This window comes from Lytechinus variegatus, chromosome 10 (genome assembly GCF_018143015.1).
Source record: "Lytechinus variegatus isolate NC3 chromosome 10, Lvar_3.0, whole genome shotgun sequence".
In the NCBI taxonomy this organism is placed as follows: Eukaryota; Metazoa; Echinodermata; class Echinoidea; order Temnopleuroida; family Toxopneustidae; genus Lytechinus; species Lytechinus variegatus.
In genome coordinates this window covers 33,610,185-33,636,442 of record NC_054749.1, presented here as the reverse complement: position 1 = coordinate 33,636,442, position 26,258 = coordinate 33,610,185, and the positions used below count along the sequence as shown (strand labels likewise).

General features: G+C 34.4%; 1 protein-coding gene across 2 annotated transcripts; it reads left to right on the top strand.

The window, feature by feature from the left end:
• The first annotated feature begins 730 nt into the window (after positions 1–730).
• Positions 731–21,307, top strand: LOC121422248. Of its 2 annotated transcripts, XM_041617160.1 has the most exons (6): positions 731–919; positions 1,558–1,617; positions 14,558–14,745; positions 17,361–17,513; positions 18,709–18,831; positions 20,632–21,307. In XM_041617160.1, exons 3-6 carry the CDS (start codon positions 14,569–14,571, stop codon positions 20,770–20,772), a joined length of 594 nt encoding a protein of 197 aa, XP_041473094.1. In that variant the 5' UTR covers positions 731–919; positions 1,558–1,617; positions 14,558–14,568; the 3' UTR covers positions 20,773–21,307. The 2 variants fall into 2 exon arrangements, with proteins under 2 accessions (XP_041473094.1, XP_041473093.1); XM_041617159.1 differs by lacking the exon at positions 731–919 and having other exon boundaries at positions 988–1,617.
• The last annotated feature ends 4,951 nt before the right edge of the window (positions 21,308–26,258 follow it).

Genomic DNA, 26,258 nt, shown 5'->3' with positions numbered 1-26,258 from the left:
AAAAGTGATTTTGGAATAAACTCTTTATATATTCACAACATTGGATCTTCAGCTGAATAATATTGTCTGATTTTATCACAATCTCACCCGATCTAGCATTTCTAGGTACTGCCTCTGGTTGGTCACTCTTCACATGTTTTTCATATCATTTTTTAAGTTTTCCAAAGTGATTCGTTACTTTTTTTTAATTGTATGATTATTTAATTGTAGCTAAGATGTATTTTGGATAATATTCACTTTGTAACAAAGCTCCACATACCTACTTGATTGTTGTGTTGCAATCACTCCATGGTAAAATAGTATTGTTGTTTGAGTTGAAATAGTGTTTCCAACTCTCTGGAGATAACCAGGCACCATTATATGTTTGGTTAAGAAAGTTATGAAATCTGATTAAGCTGAGTTTCTTCCTTCTGGATTCAAGAGTAGAAATTTGGCATGATGAGCAAACTCGTATGTTTAGGTGCTAGGGCAAATGTCCTTCATTTTCGAATATTGACAATTATGATAACCAGGGTATACACGGTATATAGCGATACCTTCCCCATCATTTCAGCGTTTTGATACCTCGGTGGGGTATGGGCATATATGAACACCCATTATCCAAATCGGTAACGGGGGCAACACATTTTATGGTCACATGAATACGTATAATAGGCCCTGGGACATTGAATAAATGGCATTCAGAACCAGTCTGATATTCATTTCTATACGGGCCAGGGCCTCAATGATGTCACAGTTTCGGTGCGTATACCACGAGCATCGCTTGTGTCACCGATCCTCTATCTCGCCAACATATCCAACCACTTCCATTGATCCAACTCACTCGATCAGAAAGGATTGGCGGCTGGCATTGACTTTGTTTTATTGTATCTCACCGCTTGTGCATGTGACATTGCTCGTGAACAAAGCCTTTTTTAACGTGAGCTGTTAATTGGTTTTTATTGTTAACATAAATCCATCTCAGTGATATTGAATGTATAACTCTTAGATTCGTTTCCTACCGGCACTTCATTTTAGAAGGTCATTAAGCAGCTGCAAGTCATGAATATGATTATAGTTTTTATCATCCTATTTAGCTAGCAACGTATCACCATGATCACTACGGTCATTCTCGGCGGCTCATATCACACTTCATATCGTTGTTTCCATGCAGGCACGCTATAGCGCATTTGTATTTATGTCTGCCTCTCATCATTCCGACCGAATATTGGACTCCCAAATCTCCGATGGAAATGTTGAAATTACGGATCTAGGACGTTATTTTACCTATATTTTTATTGCACCATGTGTAACGTCATACATACAGAAAAAATAAAAATTCATACTTCATTTATATAAAAGAATATAGCTCGTTTCGTTCTTCGGAATATAAGTAGTCCTCGCAGAAATCACACATTGATCACATTTTCAATGTTAATGTTTGCAACTCAATATCTGTCATTCCATCCATGCTGGCATTTAAAAAAATAACATTATAAATAGGTCTACATGTTTGATTACGTTTATTTTGAAGACCATGACTGACGATACAATGCTTCTCTCCGTTTGATTTTGCAGGATCAGGTATATCCGCGATTCGGTCCTGTAAAATATGGTTCAAATGCCTTAATCCTTTAGGTGAGTGTTTATGTGAATTGACTTTCCTTCTTTTTTTAATTTCACTATGTTTATTTCATAAATACCGGCACTCTGACCATACGCGGACCGTACATCCCATCACGTATATTCATGAATTTCACAAATGTAACTACAAAACAAAGCCAGATTCGAAACATTTTTGTATTTACAACCCTGATATGCTGCACCACCACGATATAGGCAAACTTCATTCATGAACATTTATTTTATTTTAATTTTTTAAGGTTTTTTTTGGAGGTTTTTTCTTCATAAATTCATACAAGTCAATTTGTCATAAAAGAATATAGATACATACAAGTTTTGTTTACAGAAGAAGGGATTGGCTCTTATATAAAAGCAAAGACTTTTGGAAGGATACGTATAATACCAAAATAATATTTTCAATTAAAATATAGATTTTCATTGAAAAAACAACGAAATGCGTTCAACGAATCTTGTCGAAACTGGCTCATGCAAACGACTAAAGTGGCGAGGTTTTCGTAAAGAGAAACTTGTACAGTTTGAGTAGTAGATAATCATGATGATTATTAAGCGAAAACAATTATAAGGATTTTTAAAGAATGCAGAAAATGCAAAAAAAACCGATAGAGACCAGGATGAAGAGAAAGAAATTTATTTACCCCAATCGGCTGTACGAGACTATTCACAAGACCATATTTGCAATAATCAACCTTTTTTAATTCCGTTTTTATTATAACAAATTGAAATAAATCACAAAATTTACAAATGATTATTAGGTGATTGCAAATTACATAAACACAAGTTAGTTACACAAAAAGACAAAATAACCACAATAATAAAAAAAAACTTACCCACTTATCCCCCCCAAAAAAAAAAACGGAATGTGGCAAAGTGATGACTTAATATCAGTGTTATCTAAACAAAGATAGGTGATTGCAATAATTAACTTTAAAAATTAATAAATGTACAACTTGATAATAGATGGAAATGTTCGCATGAATTATAGAGAAAGGATCAACATGTTGCATCTGGAATAAGCATAATGGGTCATTTAACATAACGTCTTGTTTACTGCAAAAAATGTATCTTTAGGTTTTTAACCAACGTTGTATTTTCGTATAATTTTTAATAACGATGATAATTATAATATTACATGAAAGTGCACTTTCCATCTTAATTAGATGCCCAAAACATGAAACCTTTCACATTTATAATGATGATAATAATGATAATGTATATATTTATAGAGCGCAAAAACTATTCACAAAAGTATTTTACTGCGCTTATATAAGGGCTCCTAAAATTTATGCTTGTTACTTACATTTATTTGTTTTCCCTTTAGCATTTTCATCTTCGTTGGTTCAGAATTTGAATTTGAAAAAAAAGCATGAAGAGTGATGAAAGCGTGCAAGAGCTATCTTGATAGTACATATAGAACGAATGTTGGCTTTTTGACGGTCTAACGAAATGACCTTGTTCGAATTAATGAACAATGATATGAATACTGTATTTTGATCGATTCTATGGTATCGTTCGCATTTTGCCTTTGTTCTGAAGGCTGTATATTACGTTGCCAACGTCCATTGCCTTCATCGACAAGGACAAGCCATTTGCAAGCCATGCATTATTACCGTTTCCTTCGCTTTGAACAAGAGTTAATAACGGATGAGTATACTACCAGATGGACACTACCGGGAGCATTGAACCGAATTATCAATGATTTTTTTATAATTGAAAAAAGGATCGAGGGGGATCTCGGTTAAAAGAAAAAAAAAAGAAAACGGGCAGAAAGATTAAAAACATGTATAAAAAATAAAAGTGCACCGAGTATCGTAACTTTTTACTTCCCATATTTCTTCTATAATTTTGTCTGCCTTCAAGACGAATAGTTAAAGTTCAAGTCCACCGCAGAAAAATGTTGATATGAATAGATAGAGAAAAATTTAACTAGCATAATGCTGAAAATTTCTTCAAAATCGGATGTTAACATTTATAGGAAAGTTGATTACATTTAAAGTTTCGCTTATTTTCTACAAAAATATTTGTATGCACAACTCCGTGTCATGTAAATGAGACAGTCGATGATGTCGCTCACTCACTATATATTTTTTTTTTATTGTTTGAGCATCATTGTTTTTACAGGTTTGAAAATAATAGTCCAGTCAGTCTAGCCAGAATAGAGGGGTGACCCGCCACTAATTGCAACACTTGATTTTTCACTTTTTCAAGGTCCCCTTAACAACATACTAAAAGTCCCCAAAAATCCAAGCAGTGATTATGAAATTTGCATATTATGCAAATTAGCCATAAAAAGTTAGAAAAATAAGGAAAATAGTCCAAAGATTAAAAATTAAGTGTCCAAAACAATTTAATTTGAGCGAAAATTAATGATAAATAACCGTATTCAATGTTTTATTCAAAAGCGCCAACAAATCTACCTAATTTGCATATTATGCAAATAAGCATCCTTATATGGAAAAATGTCAAGATTTTGTGATTGTTCTCATATAGACTGCTTGAAAACATTTCATTTATGTAGACATTTATATGCTACTATCACTAAGCATGAGAATTCATCCCAATGCCTGAAAATTAATTTGCATATTATGCAAATTAGCCATTAAAAATAGAAAATAAGGAAAATCATCCAAAGATTACAAATTGTCAAAAGCAAGTAATTTGAACAAAATTTCATGATGAATAAATAAGTAAAATGTTTTTTATTTTAAAAAGCTAGCAAATCTGCCTCATTTGCATATTATGCAAATAAGTATCCAAATATGGAAAATGTCAAGAAATTTTTATTTTCTCACATTGACTGTTGTTCAAATAAATATGCTGCTATCACTAAGCATGCATATTTGTCCTAATATAATTTGTATTTAAGGAAAATACTGGAAATGTGTTCTTCACGTCGTCATGGTCATAAAGCCATGTTGTTAGTCTGACAAGATGATGGGATTGGCAAGAACAAAGCACAGTATCTGAAATTGATGAGTACTTTGTTAAAGATGACAACCCTTTCTTATATGGATGGGCTTATGATCGACTGAAGGGAGGCCAAGAAAAGCAAACTTATGGCAGGTGAGATCTGATGAGTAGTCTCATTAAGAAGTGTAGCAGAGATTCCATCTGGCCTAGTAGCTTCATGCAGGTTGTTTTCTATAACAATTTCTTCAGTAGTTTGACTACACCCGCTTGACTAAGAAATATGTTTTCTGGCCATGTCTGGGTAAAAACAGGGTTCCAGGACTTGCAGAGCAGCGTCATCTTCATCATGATCAGTGGTAAATACTAACACTAAAAATATGTTGTCTTCCAATGTAGTCATAGCGCATGATATTAAGGACTTCCAACATGTTGGTTGTTACAGCCTGGATCATTGCCAATCCGGTCAACAAATTGTGTACTATAGGCTTGTCTACAAACCATTCTATGGTCCTCTTTAATGCATTGTAGCAATTCTGAGCTTCACCTTACTGATGCTATTGGAGCTCTACGAACGTAAAATGTGCAAGCCTTCCTTTAAAACTTTTCTTCCGACACAACTTATTTCCAGTGTCTCATTAAATATCAGGAAATTGATATTATTTGCATACGATTTGCTTAGAAACTGTAGCTACAATATTTGGAGATAGTTGCCATCCCTAGGAGATTCATCAAAGAGGAAAGAACAGAAAATGGATGCTTCATCCTGAAGCAGCAACTGGATTCAGCAAGAACGTCTGATCATGATTCCTGTATCTGGGAAAGATGTCTATATACACTTTAAAGGGGAAGTTCACCCTGACAAAAAGTTTATTGTAAAAATAGCAGAAAAATAATTATAAAAATACCGCCGAAGGTTTCAGAAAAATTCATCAAATAATTAAAAAGTTATTAGAATTTCAATTATTTGGTTTGTGACGTCATATGCGAGCAGCATTCCTACATAGCGAATGGTAAAAAATCAATGAAATGTCATTTTCTCAGAAAATTTAAAATGGTTTTTACTGTACCTTTTGTATATCAATAGACAAATCATTTCACACCCGATCATGAATAGAAAACAAAATTAAGTCATCAGGAACCATACAAAATTTGCAATTCATGCATTTTAAATTACATAACACATGGGGAAACTGCTCGTTTATGACGTCACAAATCCAAAATTTTGAACTCTAATAACTTTCTTACTCTTTAAGGGATTTTCCTCAAACCTTCACCAATATTTTTTACTATTTTTTCTGCTATTTTTACAACAAAATTTTCTTCAGGGTGAACTTCCCCTTTAAGCCTTTATCATGACTTTATGAATGGCTTTCTCGTCGCTCGTATGGGCAAATGCTCATTGGTACTCTTATAAACCACGCCTAGAAATCTTGTGATCCAAGCAAGTACTCATCTTCACCACCAAGACAAGTGGTGTGCTACAAGGACCGAATATTCAAAGCTAACGAGCTTTTATTTGTACTGGGTGTGACATCTTGTGCTGATCACTTGACAATCAAGGAGCATGCTAGCGTGGACCATACATGTACTAGCAAGAAACCCAAAGACTCTACCAAGTCAAGGAGAGAGCAAGACTTGGATGGAAATAATTATGAAGCATTCAAACAGCGGGACCCATGTAGAACTGACTCATCATTGCACAATATGAGTGGGGTATGTGCCCCGGTGGTAACTGCTCATGAAAAAAGTCAATATCAACCAAGCAGGAAGTGTAGGGATGGTCATCATGGTTACACATAATCTACGTGGAATTTTAGAGGAAAATATCACAAGTTTCCTTGATTATTTATAACATGCCGGATGTTTATTTACATAATATTTACATTCCACTTAAGATATTAAGCTGATAATTAATGTACTAGGCATTCTTAGTGATCACATCACATTGATCTAGATCCACAGAAGGGAGACCTTTGAAGGACCTTTCAAAGACCAAAACTTGGCAAGGTCTTATACAGCAGTCTCCAAGATCACTAAAATTTGTCATCTCTGTGGAATGGCTCAGAAAGACCCCTCAAAGAACTCTGAAAGACACCTGTCTTATAGAGATCTTTCAATGGTCTTTCAGACATGTTTATGCATCAAGTGATCATTCAGAATTCTCTCCATAGACTTTGCCTGGTCTTTTAATTAACTTTCGATGATCTTTCAATGATCTCTTATGAGTCTTACAGTAATCTCCGAAAGAATCTTGAGAGACTGCCGAAAGATCATAGAAAGACTAATAAGAACTTTGAAAGTTCATTGATAGGCCATTTAAAGACCATCATAAGCCAATTTTCCTGTAAGACCGCTGAAAGACTGTTTTGAACCGTTTCAAAAAGTTTTGGGACTCACGAGGACCAAAAAGACCATTGAAAGATCTAATAGGAATCATGGAAGACATCGGAGATCTTTGAAAGTTCGTTGAAAGACCCTTAAAAGATCAAGCAAGTTATATGGTCTTACAGCAGTCTTTCAGAGGTCTTGCTCTCTGTGGAATGGGGGTTTAATTGTTTGTGTGAGAAAAATCAAAATTTCTGTGTTGTTTATTTTCACATAAAGATGCTCATAATTACATATGCAAATGATGTAGATTTATTTACATTTTTTTATTTGAAGAATCATTGAATTTGTAAAGCTTATCATGAGCTTCCGTTCAATTTATATTGTTTTCCGCACTTGATTTCCAAATTTTGGATTATTTTCCTCATTTGCAATTATTATGGCTAATTTGCATAAAATGCAATTTTTGTGATTTTCCTATGCTTGTCTATTTAATGATTTTTAATATGGTGTTAACTTCCTGTAAGGCATTGCCATATTCCAATTTCAATAGATAATCTACTTGCAATTTTTTCAGGAATGTATCACCAGTGTGTTTTTTGTTATTATTTATTACATGTTATGTACTTATTTGCATAATATGCAAATGGCACTACAGACACTAAGCTTAATATAAATGTATTCAACGTCCTTAGTGATAGCAGCATGTTAATTTCAACATTATTGACAATTTCAAGCAGCCAATGAGAGAAAATCACAATATCTTTACATTCTTCCATATAAAGATGCTTATTTGCATATTATGCAAATGAGGTAGATTTTTTTGCACTTTTGATTAAAAACATTGATTAAAGTTATTTTTCATGAATTTTCACTCAAATCAAATTGTTTTGGACACTTAATTTGTATTTTCTTTTTATTATTTTCCTTATTTTTCTAACTTTTTATGGCTAATTTGCATAATATGCAAATTTCGTAAATTTCAACTGCTTGGATTTTTGGGGACTTTTAGTATGCTGTTCAGGGGACCTTCCTGGAAAGCATTGCAGTGGAATATCCAGTGTTGCAATTAGTGGTGGGTCAAACCCTATATTGACTGGACTATAAGGGCCAACTTGACTGAACCATATAGCAGTAATATATATATAGGAGTAATACAGGAGCGCCTTGAGCACCTAACAAGGTGGATATGTGCGCAATATAAATACCCTATATTATTATTATTATTAAACCGATGCTAATGTGACATATTCAGCGAGCATTTGATCATTGTTACACTTGACGATGGGGATAATTAGACAAGAATATTTCTCATTTCATATAATAAAATTCAAAATAAAAAGTGAGTGGATGACGTCATAAGTCTCCTTATTTGCATACCGACCAGGATGTGCATATAACTGTTTAATGAAATTAAGCGAAACTTTGAAATGTCATAACATTCTTATTTTACATGCGATTTTTTTCAGTGTTTTGCTCGTGGGATTTTTCTATTTTTATTCAAATCAAATTTTCGTTGTTTTTTTTAAAGCACTCAGTTGGTTGAAGATCATCCTCTGTGCAGGTTGACCATGTGAAAAACTGATATTTTTAGATAAATCGAGGGAATTCGATGAAAATTATTATGGCTTTTTAACAACACAATACAGTCAATACTACCATTATGCTATATTACCATACAAGATTCTGTGTACAGACAATCTTGCCATTTAGTATTTTTTTTTACCTTCAGCGGATCGGCATACACCCCTCCCCTTCAAGCTCAAGTATCGCTTAGTTTATAGCAAAAAAAATGTTGATTCACTTGTTGATAACATAATAGAAAACGAAGGGGGATTCATTCATCTCTATGCATTCACAGTCATGATGAAATAAACATTCATCATGATTAACAAAGCGCATGAATGTTCAGGGAGCTTCTATTCCGCATTCACGGTACATTAACGGAAAGCACTGGGGAATCAGGCTATCTTCACTGATATCATATTTTCCTCGAAAAACGAATATGCTTTCATGGCACAAAACGATCATTTTATGTATAGGTCGTACTTTAATTTTCAAGCGGTTTTTAATAAGATTTTCTTTTCATATCGATCTTTCAACATGTTCAATATTTCAGCTACAATATGAACAATGAACCCTGGTTTTTAATAGCTGATACATTATTTCCATTGATCGGAATGATGGCGTTGTATACCTCAGACTTGACTAACGGTCACTAACCAAATTTTCAATTTAGAAACGCAACTTTGGGACCACTTTGCATTTTATTTTGAAGAATAGCTCTTTTTTTTTCTTCATCTCGGCCCATAAAGATAATATTATGAAAGCGCTAAGATTTTTGTTTACATGTTTGAGTTGATATGCAAGTGATCGTGTTAATTATTTGTCAATTACTGATTAGGCCATTCTTTTTGTAAATAAAAAAAATACTTTTAGGAGGTCATTTTTTCATTATTTTACATTTAGCGATGCCCCCGAAATGCTGGATTGACCGAGATCTAAGAAAGTTAAGACATTGATACCTTCATGAAGCATATCAATGTTCTCGTTAATATATCCTCTTTCGTGTTGAATGCTGATATTTTGCATTAATAATTGTTGATATTAATGACAAAACAGAAAGACAACAATGCACATGTAAATTTTTTACCAAAACATGGAAATTTTGGCATAAATTCTCCTATTTTTCAAAAAATATTAACCGGACTGTCCAAAAAACGATTGCAATCTATTTCATCTATCTAAATTATTGCGAAATGCGTATTTTTTTTAATATTTTCCTCATTGTATGTGCAAAAATATGAAGAAAAAGAGATTTTCATGAAAAATCCATGATGGCCGACAAAATTGGGGTCCTCTGGGCCTTCCGTACAGGATATGACACGGCAGCAGCACATTTTCTTGTCCACTGATATCATGCCAACATGATGGGACCATCAAACCCTATGTACCCGATCAGCTGAATAAAGTCTCCCAGCCCCCGGTCTAAATCCCTTCCGAATCCTCCTGAATACGTGTATTCGTTACACCAAAATCGAATCATCCCGAATAAATTCGGAACGGTTCTGCCCGAATATGAATATGGCCTGATTCGGATGGATTCGGTTGTTTCGGAACCTATTCGTCTTTGATTCTGGGAGCTCCCCGAATAGAGACGAATGGGTCTAGAATAGGTCCCGGTTTAGGGCAGCATCGCCCAGAATTAGCCCGAATCAATTTTGCCCATCCCGAATAAAGCCGAATGGCACCCGAATAGTGGCAAGGATCGAGCGTTAAGGTGCCCAGAATCGAGATGAATGTGGCAAGATTGCTCCGATTACAGCCGAATGACGACCCGAATGTTGACCCGAATCGGGAAGAATATGGCCATGGCCAAACGCGCCGAGCTCGGATCATTACGCCCCGAATACGAATCGGTCCGGAACTGCCCAGAAGATACTCAAAATGCCTCCCTAATCCAACCGAATGTCATCCGGATACATCCCAAAGAAATTGGCCCGAATGAAATTTGTTGTGGCCACATTTGAGAGTATTGTGAAGGATATTCGGCTGGTTTTGAACATTTCAAAACCAGCCGAATTCCTCTGCGAATGTTCTCGAATCCTTCCAGATTGTTCTCGCATTAGGCGAGGGAGAATAAAATACTCCCCCATTCCACCCGAACGTGTATTCGGATGGATTAGCAGCTGATTCGGTTTCGGTGATAACTCAAACTTCAGATACGCTTCCTTTCCACGATTACAAAAAGTGCTTAGAATGTTCCATTTTTAGTTCGGACTCTGGTGTGGACATAATAGATTCCGGGCTGGTGTTAAATCAACACCGTAGTTTTTGCAGTGTGATATTTTACATCGAACTGATTTGTAATATGAAACTCATAAAGTACCTTGTACAGAATGAATTAAATTAAGTAAATATATATATATATATATATATATATATATATATATATATATATATATATATATATATATAGTAATAGGGTGGAGCGAGTTGCTTAGATTTTAGTTGTACAGACTGTTTCCCCCTGAGGGTTCATCAGCAACTAAATCAAATTTTATGTTGAACGAAAGTACAGCTAAAGAGAACAATAACTCTAGTGCAGTCAGGCAAACAAAAAAAGACACAATGTAAGGGTATAAATAACTACAGTGAACAGGTAATTGATAAGGAGGATAATTTTGGGGTGGAGTGGTTTGGCACATAAAGGGGGGGGGGGTGTTCTATAACCTGAAAGGAAAAATTTCTTCTTGTGTTTACAAGTTGAAATGAGTTCTGTTCTTGAGTTTATCATTGCTGCTTTCTTGGCCGTGATTATGTGGTACTTCTCCCACAGACACAGGTTGCACCTCTTGGTTTTTGGTGAGTAGGATTGTGCATGTCTTACGATTCTCCATTTGACTGAGTAGGGCAGGGCGTTCCTTCATCCTTCAGTCTCCGTATGTACTTGCTGAGCTCAGTTTGGTGCCGTTTCCCCCGATTGGTGATGCTTGCTTTGTGGTTTGCGTACCTTGTCTTGAATGGAGTTGATGTGAGCCCGATGTACACTTTCCTGTCTCTAGATGTCTCTACCTCGGCTTCATAGATGACATTGGTGGCCATGCACTTTCCAGGGATCGGGCAGTCTTCTTTCTTTCTGCAGTTGCAGCAGTCCTTGGCTTGGTCTTTGCTAGTGTCTGTAATCTTGTTGTTGTGGGCTTTTATTGCTGTGGCCATATTGTCCATGCAGCTATAGCTGACTTTCAGTGTGTTCCTGTTGCAGACCTTGTGGAGCTGGTGTTCTTTTGGGAAGTGCTGTTCCACACGGGCCAAGAACTTTCTGCCGATGTTCGTCCTAACATGCTTGCTATATGGTGGGTTGAACCAGGTTATGTTTCGTTTTCTTTGACGTTGGGTTTCTTTACTGCCACTTGTTGAATGTCTTGGTGAGTATACCAGCTTGGGCTTGTGTCCAGCATCTTGAAGTGCTTTCTCGTAGTCTGGTTTGGCACTGTTGAATATGTTTTCGCTACTGGAAATGTTGGACAGGCGGGTCTGGATGGACTGCGGTATTCTCTTGGTGACATCCGGCGGATGATTCGATTCGGCATGTACATAGAGGTGGGAGTCTCCTGGTTTTGAATAAGGTCTGAACTCTTTCTTGGAGAGGTCGAATGTCACGTCAAGAAAGTCGACAATGGTTGCAGAGGAGGGTGTTCTTGGCATGGAAGATGATCTCTTCCTCTGTTGTTGTTATCACGGTGAACTTTTTGGCATTAGTCAGTAACTTCCGGCTGATTGAAGGATAGAAATTGACGACGTCGAATGACAAGAATGTTGACCTGGGCCTTGTTGGTGTTCCCTTGAACCATTCTATCACTGCAGTGGTGCTATTCCATTGGTGATGGACCTGAGTTGCTTCACGCACCTTGTCATTGATTTAAAGTGCCTTTAAAACACGATATTTTTTTATTTAATGTCGAAATACAGAGAGGGAATGGGGTAAATTCGGAGGGCTCCCGTGGACGTAGGCTTAAAAAAAAACCACAAAAAAAAACTTCAGGAAACATGTTAACTGATGTGGTTTCGGTTATCTCCTCTAAACCAACATGAATTTCTTTCCAACTTAGCTTATTCAGAATTGGGAGATTAAACATTTTACAAATTACAAAATGATGATTTGTTTGAATAGAGACAAATCAAACGAGCGAAAAAATCATCAAAATCGGAGGTAAAATAAGAAAATTATGTCATTTTAAAGTTTCGCTTATATTTCGCAAAAAAAGTTATATGCACATCTCAGTGACATTCAAAGGAGACAGTCGATGATGTGCATCACTCACTATTTCTTTTTGTTTTTTATTGTTTGAATTGTTTTCTAATGTTTTTACTGATTTGACAAAAAAGACCAACTTGACTGAACAATATAGTATTAAAACAATGATAATTCCATGTGTTCAGGAAGGAATTAATCTTTGTTTCACTTGACAATGAGGAGAAAATTAGAATATTTCATATAATGAAATACAAAAGAAATAGTGAGTGGATGACGCCATCAGTCTTCTCATTTGCATACCAGCCAGATGTGCATATAACTGTTTTGTGAAATCATGGACCTATTATTACTCCATGGTGAAATGAAGCGAAACTTTAAAATGCCATAACTATCTTATTTTACATCCGCTTTTGATGAAATTTTCAGCGTAATGCTTGTTGGATTTTTTGTCTTTTTATTCAAGTCGATTAATGGTTGGGGTGGACTTGTCCTTTAAAGAGCGTGTATCATGACTGCACTTCGGAGTGCTGATTTGTCTAGTTCAAATTTGAACGATAAGAATCAGCACTCCGAAGTGCAGTCACTACACAAGGTCTCTAAAAGCTAAATTATATTAGCTCTTCGTTTTTAGAGTGTACGAAATGAAATCTGTATAAATGATGGTTCACGTAAATAATGAAATATAAGAACTTAAATTGAAATTATCCGATGTGCTAGTTCTATAAAAATGCCTAGGTCGTAAAAATGCTCGAGAGCGTAAAAATGCTGGCTCTTCGGTGTACGATGTCCATCGTTTTTATCATAGAGCTATCTCCATGGTTTTATTGTCCTAACTCGACTGCTGCAACTTTCATACTCTAGACATAACGCAGTGGCTTTACGGTGATTTACAATACTATAAAAAATGCGAGGGACCCTATAATAAAAACCAGCAGAAATTTCAACATTCTACCAATAAATAATATTAAAGGGATGGTCCGGGCTTAAAGTAGTTATAGCTTAATAAATGAGTAGAATCCACAAAGCAACATGTCGAAAATTTCATCAAAATCGGAAATGATTGAATTTCAAAGTTTAGCAATATTTTGTGAAAACAGCCATCATGAATATTTATTAGGTGGGCTGATGATGTCACATCCCCACTTGTTCTTTTGTATTTAATTATATGAAATCAGGTTTATTCATTTTTATTCTCCAAGAACTAGAAAAATTGGAATGACAATTGATATAGTGCATTGGATATTTATTGCTGCAACTTATTGCATTATAAGGAAGACATATTATTCACACAAGTATGAAATAATGAAAAAAAATATGATTTTATGTAATAACATAAGAAAATGGAAAGTGTGGATGTGACATAATCAGCCCACATAATGAATATTCATGATGACTGTTTTCACAAAATATTGCTTAACTTTAAACTTCAATAACTTTATTATTTGTTATCCGATTTTGATGAAATTTTTGACATTTTGCTCAGTTAATTCTACTCTATGTTTTGAGATATTTACAGCCCTGACTATCCCTTTTAACATCAATCCCTGCGAACTCGTTCTTTTAAGTATGAACATGGAGCTGGAACAATAAACTATGTGACAATGTACACACTGTAAAACAAGATGGTTCGTAAAATCTATCGAGGTAAATCCACTGTGCATGGTGAATGCAACGTACAGTAATAAGGTAAGGTAATGTTATATTAATTTTTTGATATATATTTAAATTGATGCATGGGTAAGGATCAGTGGGAGAAAGAGTTTGAAGAAAAAAAAATAAACACTTGAGTGTAATTGACTAAAACCGACAATTGGGAAAAATTCCCCCTTTTGTATGGTGTAGAGTCAATTTATCCTTTCTTTTGCCTTTTCATATTCGATCTATACAGTCCTAAAATCTTTAATTATCATTAATTATTATAACATTCTTTCTGATCCCTTCTAGAGCAGACAGCAATGCAGATCTTCTATCAACATGTGCAAGGGCGTCTATTAAGAAACATCTTATTCGTCGTATTTTTCGTGTTATCACTGCTCTCCATCATAACGTGGTGTCTCCATGTCAACTCCATTACCTTCATGAAAACTGGAGGATGTGTAAAACATGACGTCACTAAGTGTTTTAATCGTGAGGTATACAATCTGACTATTCATTCAACTTTATCATTTTTAATTAATTTTGATTCATTGACACTTTCTATGGCCCGTATTCTGAAGTCAGGTTTAAAGTTGTGGTTTAAGTATGGATAGCCATGTATAACATAAATCACTAACGGTAGAGATATCATATTTCAGCTCATTTGGCTCTCAAATCGTTCATAATTGTCTGGAAGTATATAGATGATTGTCTTCACCATCGATGAATCAGGAAAGAGCACATTAAAGGTATTGTTTAACTTTGTGAGCAGCCGATTTAAAAAATTCTCAAACCAACATGACCAAGATGAAACATGTGTACAAGTGCATGTATTAGAACTAATAAACCTGAAAACAACCATTATTGAGAATGAAAAGCTAAAACTACGAGGCAAACCCCGATTTTGTAAATAGGCGTCTTATAGACACCTAAATAGTACACATAAGTGTATGGGATGAAATTAAGATGGTGTTTCCGGTCACTTTATATTTCAATTTTTGAAGCATTAAATTATTATTTTCGAACGCAATTTTTTCTGGGCTTCATTTTTGTAACATATCACAGACACAGGTGACAAGTGTGACCTTCTAGCTCATATTTTTTTTTAAAGTCAAACCAATGTTAACTACCCGGGGTTAACTAATCACTTTAAACCTAAGAAACTTACGACTTAATAAAATTGTTGAAACTTTTGGCTTCCCATAATTTTATCACAGAGTTAGACCATGGTCAAAACGGACCTATGTGTCTTTGTGTTCTATGTAATTTTAACTAATTATTGTGACCAGCAACCCCAAAACCAACAATTAGTCGCCAGGGAAGGTTCTCTAAATAGCTTAAACTGCAATTCAGTCTTTACAACGTGAAATCAATTAGGACTTTAGCTTGTTTGAACAGCAATGCATCTTTTTTTCTTAAGTAAAAATTTGAAGTTGTACTAGAGTTGAATAAAACATATACATTGTACAGCCACGAGAGTGTGCACATCTCTTGCTTTAGTGAACCTCGAACTGCAATACTCTTTTTTTTCATTATGCATTTTTTAAAGCTATCACTGCATTTCTTCTAAACTGACATTCAACCAAGTACACTGTAAAAGAAACTGATGTTAATAAAACTGACACCAGTAGGTGTTAATACAGGACCACATCCCGATGTGTTAAAATTACACCCTAGAGATTGAACATAACACCAAAGAGAGTAAATGTAAAAAGCAAAGGTGTTGTAATAACACCTAATGGTGTTAAACTAACACTGTAAATTTAACACCGGTGTAAAATAACAGGTGTGTTCCTCTACGTACACCGGCTAACACCACAGATTTTGCTGTGTACTTGCATGGGTTATTATTAATTTTGACAAGTAGGAGGCGCTTAATTCATCTTTAACAGATGTATGCTCTGTTTAAGTCATGTGTTATTGTTATATTTATAGCTGTTTAAAATAGGAAGTCCAGCCGAAAATCAATATGCTGACATCTTCTGGATAGAGATTTGACTCTACATCACAAAATAGTAATATGCACAATTTAGTCACATGCAAATGAGAGAATCGATGATGACCCTCATTCACTATTTCTTTTGTTTTTTATTGTTTGAATTCTAAAATATTTCATTTTTTACAGATTTGACAATAAAGACCAATTTGACTGAAACATAAATTATTAAACAATGGTAATTCCACATGTTCAGGGCGAAATAAATCTTTGTTTCACATGACATTGAGGAGAAAATTGGAATATTTCACAATACATGTAATAAAATACAAAAGCAATAGTATGTGATGTTATCAGTTCCCTCATTTTGTATACCGACCAGGATGTGAATATAACTATTTTGTGAAATTAAGCGAAACTTTAAAATGTCATAACTTTCTTATTTTCCATCCCATTTTGCTGAAATTTTCAGTGTAGTGCTTGTTGGATTTTTCTCTTTTTATTCCAATCCATTTTTGGTTGGGGTTGACTTGTCCTTTAAGGAATATTGCAAAATTATGCTGCTTTAACGGGAAATTCGACCCAACATTGATTGACAATAACTAAGACTTGTCATCAAGTGGATAAACATTTGAATCTATGCAGTGGCGTACCTAGGATTTTCCACAGGGGGGGGGAACTGTCCGCCAAAAAAATTGACAAGCAAAAAAAAAAGAAAAAAGAAGGTCTTCAAGCTAGTCAGGGGGGCAATAATGATATTCAAGCTCGGCAGGGGGGCAAAAAGGGTCTTTGAAGCTCGTCAGGGGGCAGACTGCCCCCTGCCCCCCCCCCGGAGGTACGCTAGTGAATCTATGTTTGTTTTGGTTGAATAAGGAAAGTATTGTCAAGTTCTAATTATAGTTGCTTCGGAAAGGAAGTTCAGTTCACCAACAAAGGAATTTTAATTATCCAATGATAAGTTTTTGAACAAAAATCATTATACAGAAAGTATGGATTGAATCTTTGAATTGCATTTTAATTCAACGACAACATATCACAAGGTTACTCATAATTCTTCTTCTTATTATTATTATTATCACTATTATATCATTATTATCATCATCATCACAATCATCATAATCATCATTGTTACTATTATCAATAATATTATCATCATCATCATTATTTTACCTGCAGTTATTTCGCAGTTCCTTGGAAGACGTGTACAGAATAGAGGATCACATGTCCAACGGTACAACTCGTGAAAAGGAAGGGATCAGCGTATTTGTCATCTCGTTTTCGGATGCCACGCCTGTTGATGGATTGAGGATAGTTCATCATTATACACAGGTATAATGTCACGCATCATTATAACCTTCTCTATTTTTGTCTTTGAACTTTTTGTCCGTTATTTTCTTCTTAATTTCCATCATCGTCACCATCACCATCATCCCTAGCATTATCAATACCACCATTACCCCCCCCCCCTTTCATCACCACCACCATAATCTTCTCCAATCCCTAACAATCATCTACCAGCAGTCCTCCATGAGCACTTGATTTGGATAAACTAATATAAATTAGAAGGTTTCAATAATGATGGACTTCTTCTTCTTCTACTTCTTTATACTTGTTTTTTCTTTTACTACTTCTTCTTCTTCATCATCATCATCTTCTTCTTCATCATCATCATCTCCTTCTTCTTCTTCTTCTTAATAATAATAATAATGATAATATAGCATTTATTAGGCGCCGATTTATATAGTTTCCTATTCATTGGTGCACTATACCCCGGCTGTAGCTCCAGCTGCTAAAGGCGCTTGGTGCATTCAAGGTATTAATCCTGCCAGGTACACATTCACCTCAACTGGGTTGAGTGCAGCACAATGTGGATAAATTTCTTGCTGAAGGAAAACACGCCGTGGCCTCTTTTTTTTTCATTCATCATAATAATTAGTCTCATCACCAGTGCATCTCCACCAAATCTAGCACCACATATGCCACGAAAAATATGACTATCACCGTCAGCATAACCATTACGAATAGTTATTTCATTCATTCGTTCATTCATTCATTCAATTATTTTTTATTAGAATCAGGCAAAACATCATTATAAAACGCCTTCTTTTTTAAACCTAACATGTACATAATTATATTCTTCATAACAAACTGAGTTTTGTATGAATTTATGTTTACGAAAATTGTGGAAATTTGTGAAATGGAAGAAAAAATAAATGTTTATTTGAATTTAAAATGATTGTTAGAACACCAACAGGGATAGCCGGCATTAAACTTTTCCTGTCATGAAATGTTATGTTACTCTGGTCAGAGGTTTACAAATATACGTAATAAGTACTAAAATTCAAGAATAAAAAAACGAAATCAACAAATGAAAATAAAAGATTTTTTCAAGTATGATTGATCTGATCATTGTCTTTAAATCAGAACAGAAACCAGTTGAGTGACAGATAATTTCAAATCGAGTTTCTTCGGACTTTTCTTTCTTCTTTTATCCTTTATCATCATTTTCATTTTGTCCATGCAGAACATCACAGTATACAAACCACGAGAGTATTTGAAAGCTGAAAGCCCTTGTTTTGTAGATCGCTTTTACTTTCCTGCTGGAAAGTCATCTCTTCAAGACTTGATTAAATTGAAATCTCATCTGGTAAGTTTCCTCTCGTTCAAACAATTTACTTGAAACTAGCAGTCCTCTGAATTTCTAATTAGAGTTCAAACTTCATCTTGCTGTTTACCATTTAGAAATTCAGCCATGACAAAAGATAGATATTCAAATCTCCTAACAGTTTATTCATGTGAACATTATTATGATCCAGTATTGACGTATTAAGGTAATTTACCCACATGATTCAAATTACCATTCAAATCTAAATACAAATTCGTTTTTATTATATTGGATTTTATTGCAATAAAACTATCAAAATATACAATCGCAAGCAGTCCAAAGACTGAAGAATGTGACTCTTAATAAATTATGAAGCAAATATTGTAAGTAAATATTCAAATACAATACACAAATTCATAGAAATGAAAAGAAATATAAAGTACCATAAATACATAAAATGAACGGGAAACGGGAAATGAGACCCAAAGGAAAACAAAAGCAAGATAGCTGGGGGTGTTACATCCATAACTTAACAACTCCCATAAAATGCAACAACACCCACCCTCAAATGCAACAACACTCCACCCACAAATGCAACAACACCCCACCCACAAATGCAACAACACTCCACCCACAAATGCAACAACACTCCACCCACAAAATAATGCAACAACGCCCACAAATGCAACAACACCCCACCCACAAATGCAACAGCACCCACCCACAAATGCAACAACACTCCACCCACAAATGCAACAGCGCACCCCACCCACAAATGCAACAACTCCCACAAGCGCAACAACACTCCACCCACAAACACCCCACAGTGCACCCCACCACAAATCCAACTCCCTGCACAAATGCAACATCTATTCATAACCCACAATGACCCCACCCACAAAATTTGAAGAACATTCCGACGAACCTGTTCCAAACCAAATAAACCCAGTAGCAACAAATTCATACGGCGCAACTTCACAGTCTTTTCTCCAGACCCGGCCACTCAAACATTTTAACAAAACCTTCACACAAAGACCCCATAATTTTACAATGAAACACAGCGTTTATCACAGAAGAAAATACAAAATCATTAAATAGTTTACATTATTTTAAAGAGGAAATGAGAATTGATACAAATATACATTTTTTCAATCGACATTATACGAATTATGAAATAGAGATACGTAAATATTTGTAAAGGTAGGGGAATCGGGATATCAAATTACGTTATATTTCACATTATGATTAGAACAAAGAGATATTTCATATGTAATGTTATAAAAAAAAAACAAAATAATTAGTGTGTTAACTCATCGGTTCTTAATTTGCATCCAAACCGAGATGTGCGATTAACTGTTTTGTGAAATGAATAAAGACTCTATTGTTTATTCTACATCCGGGGTTTCTTTAACGTTATGCCTTTTTGATTTTTCACTTTATATTTCAACCAACTTTTTCCAGGGGTCAATTCCCCTGTAAACAATATTCACAATAAAAAAGTAGGTTGGAGATCGCTTGAATAAGTTAAAAGAGGTGAGAGCGTTTATTTAACCGCTTAAAAGTATGGCATGACTTGATAATCTGAAGTTTAATGAACATAATTATGAGGGTTAAACGGACAGATTGATGTCAATGACTCTATGGTCCCGTTGTAATAAAACATGCATAATTTCTAGATCAAGTTTATTAACAACAAATCAAATTGTTGGATTCTTGTAGCTTTTAAATGTGATTGCCAATTTGTTATTATAACTAGTTTTATTAATGGGCAACAATCATGTGCAATAATATTAACTTCGACAACAATGTTAATCCAATGCAATTGCTATTTTATACCATTAGGTGGCGCTCAATACAACATTTAACAGCTTTCAGCTGCAATTCGGTTCAACTGCACGAAGAGAGGTGACGAATCTTAGTGACGTTGTTGGAACTTATGCCATCAATTTATGCAGTGAAGTCCCTTCCTATTGGCTAACATGATTGGTCACGTGCTGGACCGGCCAATTGCAATTTCCAATAGTGCAATAACCTTACCACCTTTTTACGTCAAAGACGTGAACAGTAACGTGACCGTCATTCAGATGACGATTGGATGAAAAATTGATTATAACATATATGCCATTTTTTATTTCATGGTATGATAAAATCTTGTTCATCTAATTGACTTTATTGATTTATTCATCCGTAGTGTAATTTCCTGATTTGCATTTTGTTGAAAATGAAATAAATAGAAGAGCATATCTATGGCTTAGTTTTGGACCTAACTTGGGGGCTTTTCACACGCTCACTCGAACACTGTGATTTGAATTCGAATTCCAGAGCGAAGGCGGTATGTATCCTTGGTAACTTGTCAATCAAAGCACTGCATCGATACGATGAGTGCATGACAATTTTATTCCTGATCTACGGAAATGCTTGAAAGTAAGTAAGCTCCGCCCCCAAAAGATGTTTTGGAGGTCAAGTCTTTCACACGTAAAATTCGTACCGTAATTTGAGTGAAACTTAAGTGGAATTCACCTCCGGAGTAGAATTTGAATTCATGATTGTGATAAGAGTTCGTGATTCTAGTTTGGTTTCACACGTGCTAAAAATTCGTCATTAGCGTTCGTGATTCTAGTTTGGTTTCACACGTGCTAAAAATTCGTCATTAACCTTCTTTTTCACTGGAATCATCATTCAAATTACGAATATTTTTTACCGTGTAAAAGGGTTGTTAATAGTGTGAAAATATCAGCTTGTAGAATTTGACCATAAGTGCCTTGTATCCTTGTTTCCCGTGGGGAGGGGGGGGGGTGATCAAAGTTAATATCGCAAAATTATTGAAATAAGATGAATGAATATAGACATCCATAATTGCATGTGACAGCTGGAATGGTTTGATTGAATGTTGGACTTAATACTTTTAAGTCAATGGTACTATCAATACACTGCAAATCAAAACAGATTGATGATAACAAATAAAAGTCATTTCTCATTCTATTGAATGGTTCTCAAAATTTGTTGATTTTCGTGTGTTAGAATTAATCTCAAAACCACTGAGGTAATTACTGGTTGCGTTTTCGTCAAATTATAATTATGTAATAATACTTATTCAATATAGTTATCTTGATACAAGGAATATGCTTTATATATATATATGATAGCTCTTTCACCTATCTAGGAAGCTACAGAAAAGTACTATATCCCGAATTTTCAGTCTATTCCATGTAAAGATAGATGGATAGATAGATAGATAGGTAGATAGGTAGTTAGACAGACAGACAGACAGACAGACAGACAGACAGACAGATAGATAGATAGATAGATAGATAGATAGAAGATAGATAGGTAGATAGATAGATATATAGATAGATAGTATCTAAAAGAACATTAAAGAAACTATATCAAAACATTTTGAAAGCATTATAAATTGTTAAACAATGTACTCTTGAAATAATGGCCTCACACAAGGTTTCTTCCTTTTTGGCCATTGCCTTCCTCACTTTCTTTAAATTTGATATTCATTCTATTCACATTGTCTATTGTTTAAATGTATTTTTATCTTGATCTCTTGAGGAGAAATAAATGAAACTTGAAACTTAATGCTGAAAAAAAACTTTATTTTTAACATTATTTGTAAAACTTTTTTCTGGTGTAAATGCTATGAACACGTTAAAAGCTTGGATATAGTATACGTTCGTAAACCTTTGGTGAATGTGATAGAAACAGACTCAATTTCCAAGATGGTATGGATGTATCTGTCTTTCAGAAGAGGAACGGATTGAAGAGTTGGAAGATACAGCATCGATAACACCAGATATTTTTAATGATTTTTTACTCTTAATAGTAATGTAAATACGTATTCAACAAGAAATATTAATGATTTTTATCTCCCAAAATACATATATAATTTCTCTAGAACTGTCATTAGATATGAAGGCCCTGTTATCTGGAATGGTTTGCCATCAGAAATTAAAACTTGCCCCTCACTATTAACTTTTAAACATAAATATAAATCATATCTTGCCACTTTTCCATCAACTTCTAAATAAAATGGAGCCTAAGTTTGTTTCAATGTTTTTTCTTGTATTTGTTAATTTTTTTTTGGTGTACATGTGACTGTTCAATTACTGTTATTTTGTATAATTTTGTTTTTAACCATTGCGCAGAACTAAGGGGGATTGGCCTCGATAGGTCTTTGGTCTTTGCCAATCCCCTACATCCACTGCGTATTGGTTTTACCCTTTTCTTTTGTCATATTAATTTTTAATCATGTATTGATTGATTTTTATCATTGTTTATGTAATTATTGTATGTTTTGTACCTTCTTTTAATGGATGTAAATAAAGTGAATTTGAATAATGGATTGTGGAGCGTTGTGGCCCAGTGGATTAGTCTTCGGACTTTGAAACAGAGGGTCGTGGGTTCGAATCCCAGTCATGGCGTAATTTCTTTCAGCGAGAAACTGATCCACAATGTGCTGCACTCAACCCAGGTGAGGAAAAGGGGTACCGTTAGGAAGTAATTCCTTAAGAAGCTGTGTGCGCTATGAACGCCCAACTTCATGAACTTAGCCGGGTAATTATAGGAGCGCCTTGAGCACCTCACAAGGTGGATATGTGCGCAATATAATCCTATATTATAATCACAGATGAACTGATACTTTGTTTCGTCCGTCGTCTATTATCTGTTTACATTCCACGTGGGAAATTATTCAACATTAAAATAATAATAGCTAGATTTATAAATCGCTTTGATCGCTGCTATTATTACCCCGGCTTTAGCTCGAGCTACCATCACCGGCGCTCAATGCATGCAAGGAATTAATCCTGCAGGGTGCCCATTCACAGTCTCACCTGGGTCGAGTGCAGCACAGTGCGGATAAATGTCTTGCTGTGTAGGGTATGGAACTCACGACCTCTTGCTTACGAGATCAGCGCTTTTACATTTGAGTCATATAAGCTCTCATTTCAACATTAAGTGAAAAGTGCCACATACCTCAGTTTTCCCCAGATGTATGAATGATGTTTAAAAACACTGAAATTTTGGGGTCATAATTATTTAGATTCACTGTAATGATTGGTACGCGTATTTCGGATGTTGCTTTCACCATTGTTCACAGTCATATTTAAAGGACAAGTCCACCCCAACAAAAACATGATTTGAATAAAAAGAGAAAAAAAATCAACAAGCATAACACTGAAAATTTCATCAAAATCGGATGTAAAATAAGAAAGTTATGACACTTTGAAGTTTCGCTTCATTTCACAAAACATTTATATGCAAATGAGGGAACTGATGACATCACTCACTATTTCTTTTGTAGTTTATTGTATGAAATATGAAATATTTTGATTTTCTCATCATTGTCATGTGAAATGAAGTTTCATTCCTCCCTGAACACGTGGAATTCCATTATTTTAACATTTTGTGCTTCAGGCAAGGAGGTCCTAATCGTCAAATTCGCAAAAATTGAAATATTGTATAATTCAAACAATAAAAAACAAAAGAAATAGCGAGTGAGTGACATCATCGACTCTCTCATTTGGATGTAACTGGCTCGTTCATATAACTGTTTTGTTGAAAATAAGTGAAACTTTAAAATGTCATAACTTTCTTATTTTACATCCGATTTTGATGAAATTTTCAGTATTGTGCTTGTCTGATTTTTCTCTGTTTCTTCAAATCAACATTTTTCTGAGGTGGACTTGACCTTTAAAGGTCTTATCATGATTAAAGCTAGGGAATTTCCGCTCCGTGATGTACAGAGGGTTGTAAGGTTGTAAGACAGAGAAATAATGCACAATTTTAAAGGTAAAGGTAAACTTTATTTCCAAATCAATTCAAAGCAATCGATAAAAAACATATAATCACAAATAAACAGAAATGTACAATAATAGGTTAAAAAAAAACAGCAGAAAAACATAACAAATGTACAATTTAACACAAAAAAATGCAGCGTATTTCATTGATTGGAAAATGGTGTATATGAGAAAGCCAAGGCATGGCTTGTATAAAATACACCAAGAGAAATGAATAACCAAAGAATCGGAAACAACTAGGAAATAAACATTAAATGACAGGAAATGACACAAATAAACAAACACAAGGGGGTAATGAGGAGTACTAGTACGAATTTAAAAGGTGAGTCTTATATTGCTTTTTAAACGAATTATTGTGTTGGAGGTTGAATAAGGTTAAGTCTAAAGAGTTCCATAAAAAGGGGCCAGTGTGGCGAAGAGTTTGCTTACTTCTGTTATTATTATATTTCCATCTATGAAATTTATGACGAGATCTGGTATTATAAGTATGAATTTCAGCATTAAAAGAAAACATATTCATGATATATGGAGACAGTGTTTGTGAATTGAAACGTTGCATAAGAGATAAGATTTGTAATTTATTAATATCAAATATTGTGAGGGTTCTTATACGTTTGAATAAGGGAGAGGTGTGTGCTAAATAATTAGATTTTGTAATGATTCTAATTGCTCTTTTCTGTAATTTGAATAACACCTCGATCCTTTTACTATAATTATTTCCCCAGATGGAGTTACAATACATAAGTTGTGGTAGAATATATGCATTATACAATTGATATAAGATATTAAAAGGTAATTCATACTTTAAACGATTCAGAATACCAACATATTTTGATATTTTTCTCGATATGTTATCAATATGTTCATTCCAATTTAAAAATTCATCAAGAATTACTCCCAGAAATCTCAAAGAATTACAACGTTTAATTATTTTATCATTAATTTTCAACACACACATATCATTATTCTTAGAACCATTCTTTGAAAATTGAATGTAATTTGTTTTATCTACATTTAAACATAATTTATTGCACTTAAACCAAATTGCGACTTTTGAGAGATTAAAATTAACATTTGCACATAGATCATTAAAATTAGTATTGGAGGCAAGAAGAGTAGTGTCATCAGCATACAAAATAAAATGAAAATAGTGGCAAGAATTGACAATATCATTGATGTAAATTAAAAATAATAAGGGCCCTAAAATTGATCCCTGGGGCACACCAGTATTGATTGATTTAAAATCAGATAAGAATGAATTAAAAATAGTATATTGCTTTCTATTACAAAGATAAGACCTAAACCATTCTAAACAAATACCTCTGACACCATAGTACTGCAATTTATTTAAAAGAATGACATGAGAAAGTGAATCAAACGCCTTAGAAAGATCCATAAATATCCCTATTACACTTTTATTTTCATTTATTTCAGAAATTATTCTATCCTGTATTTCAACAACTGCCATCTCAGTGGAGAAGTTTTTACGAAATCCATATTGCCCCTGATACAGGGCATCATTTTCTAATAAAAACTGGTAAAAACGACTATACACTATTTTTTCTAGAATTTTGGAAAAACATGGTAAAATTGACACTGGTCTATAATTATTAAAATATTGAGGATCTCCCTTTTTGAATATTGGCACAACTTTGGCAATTTTCA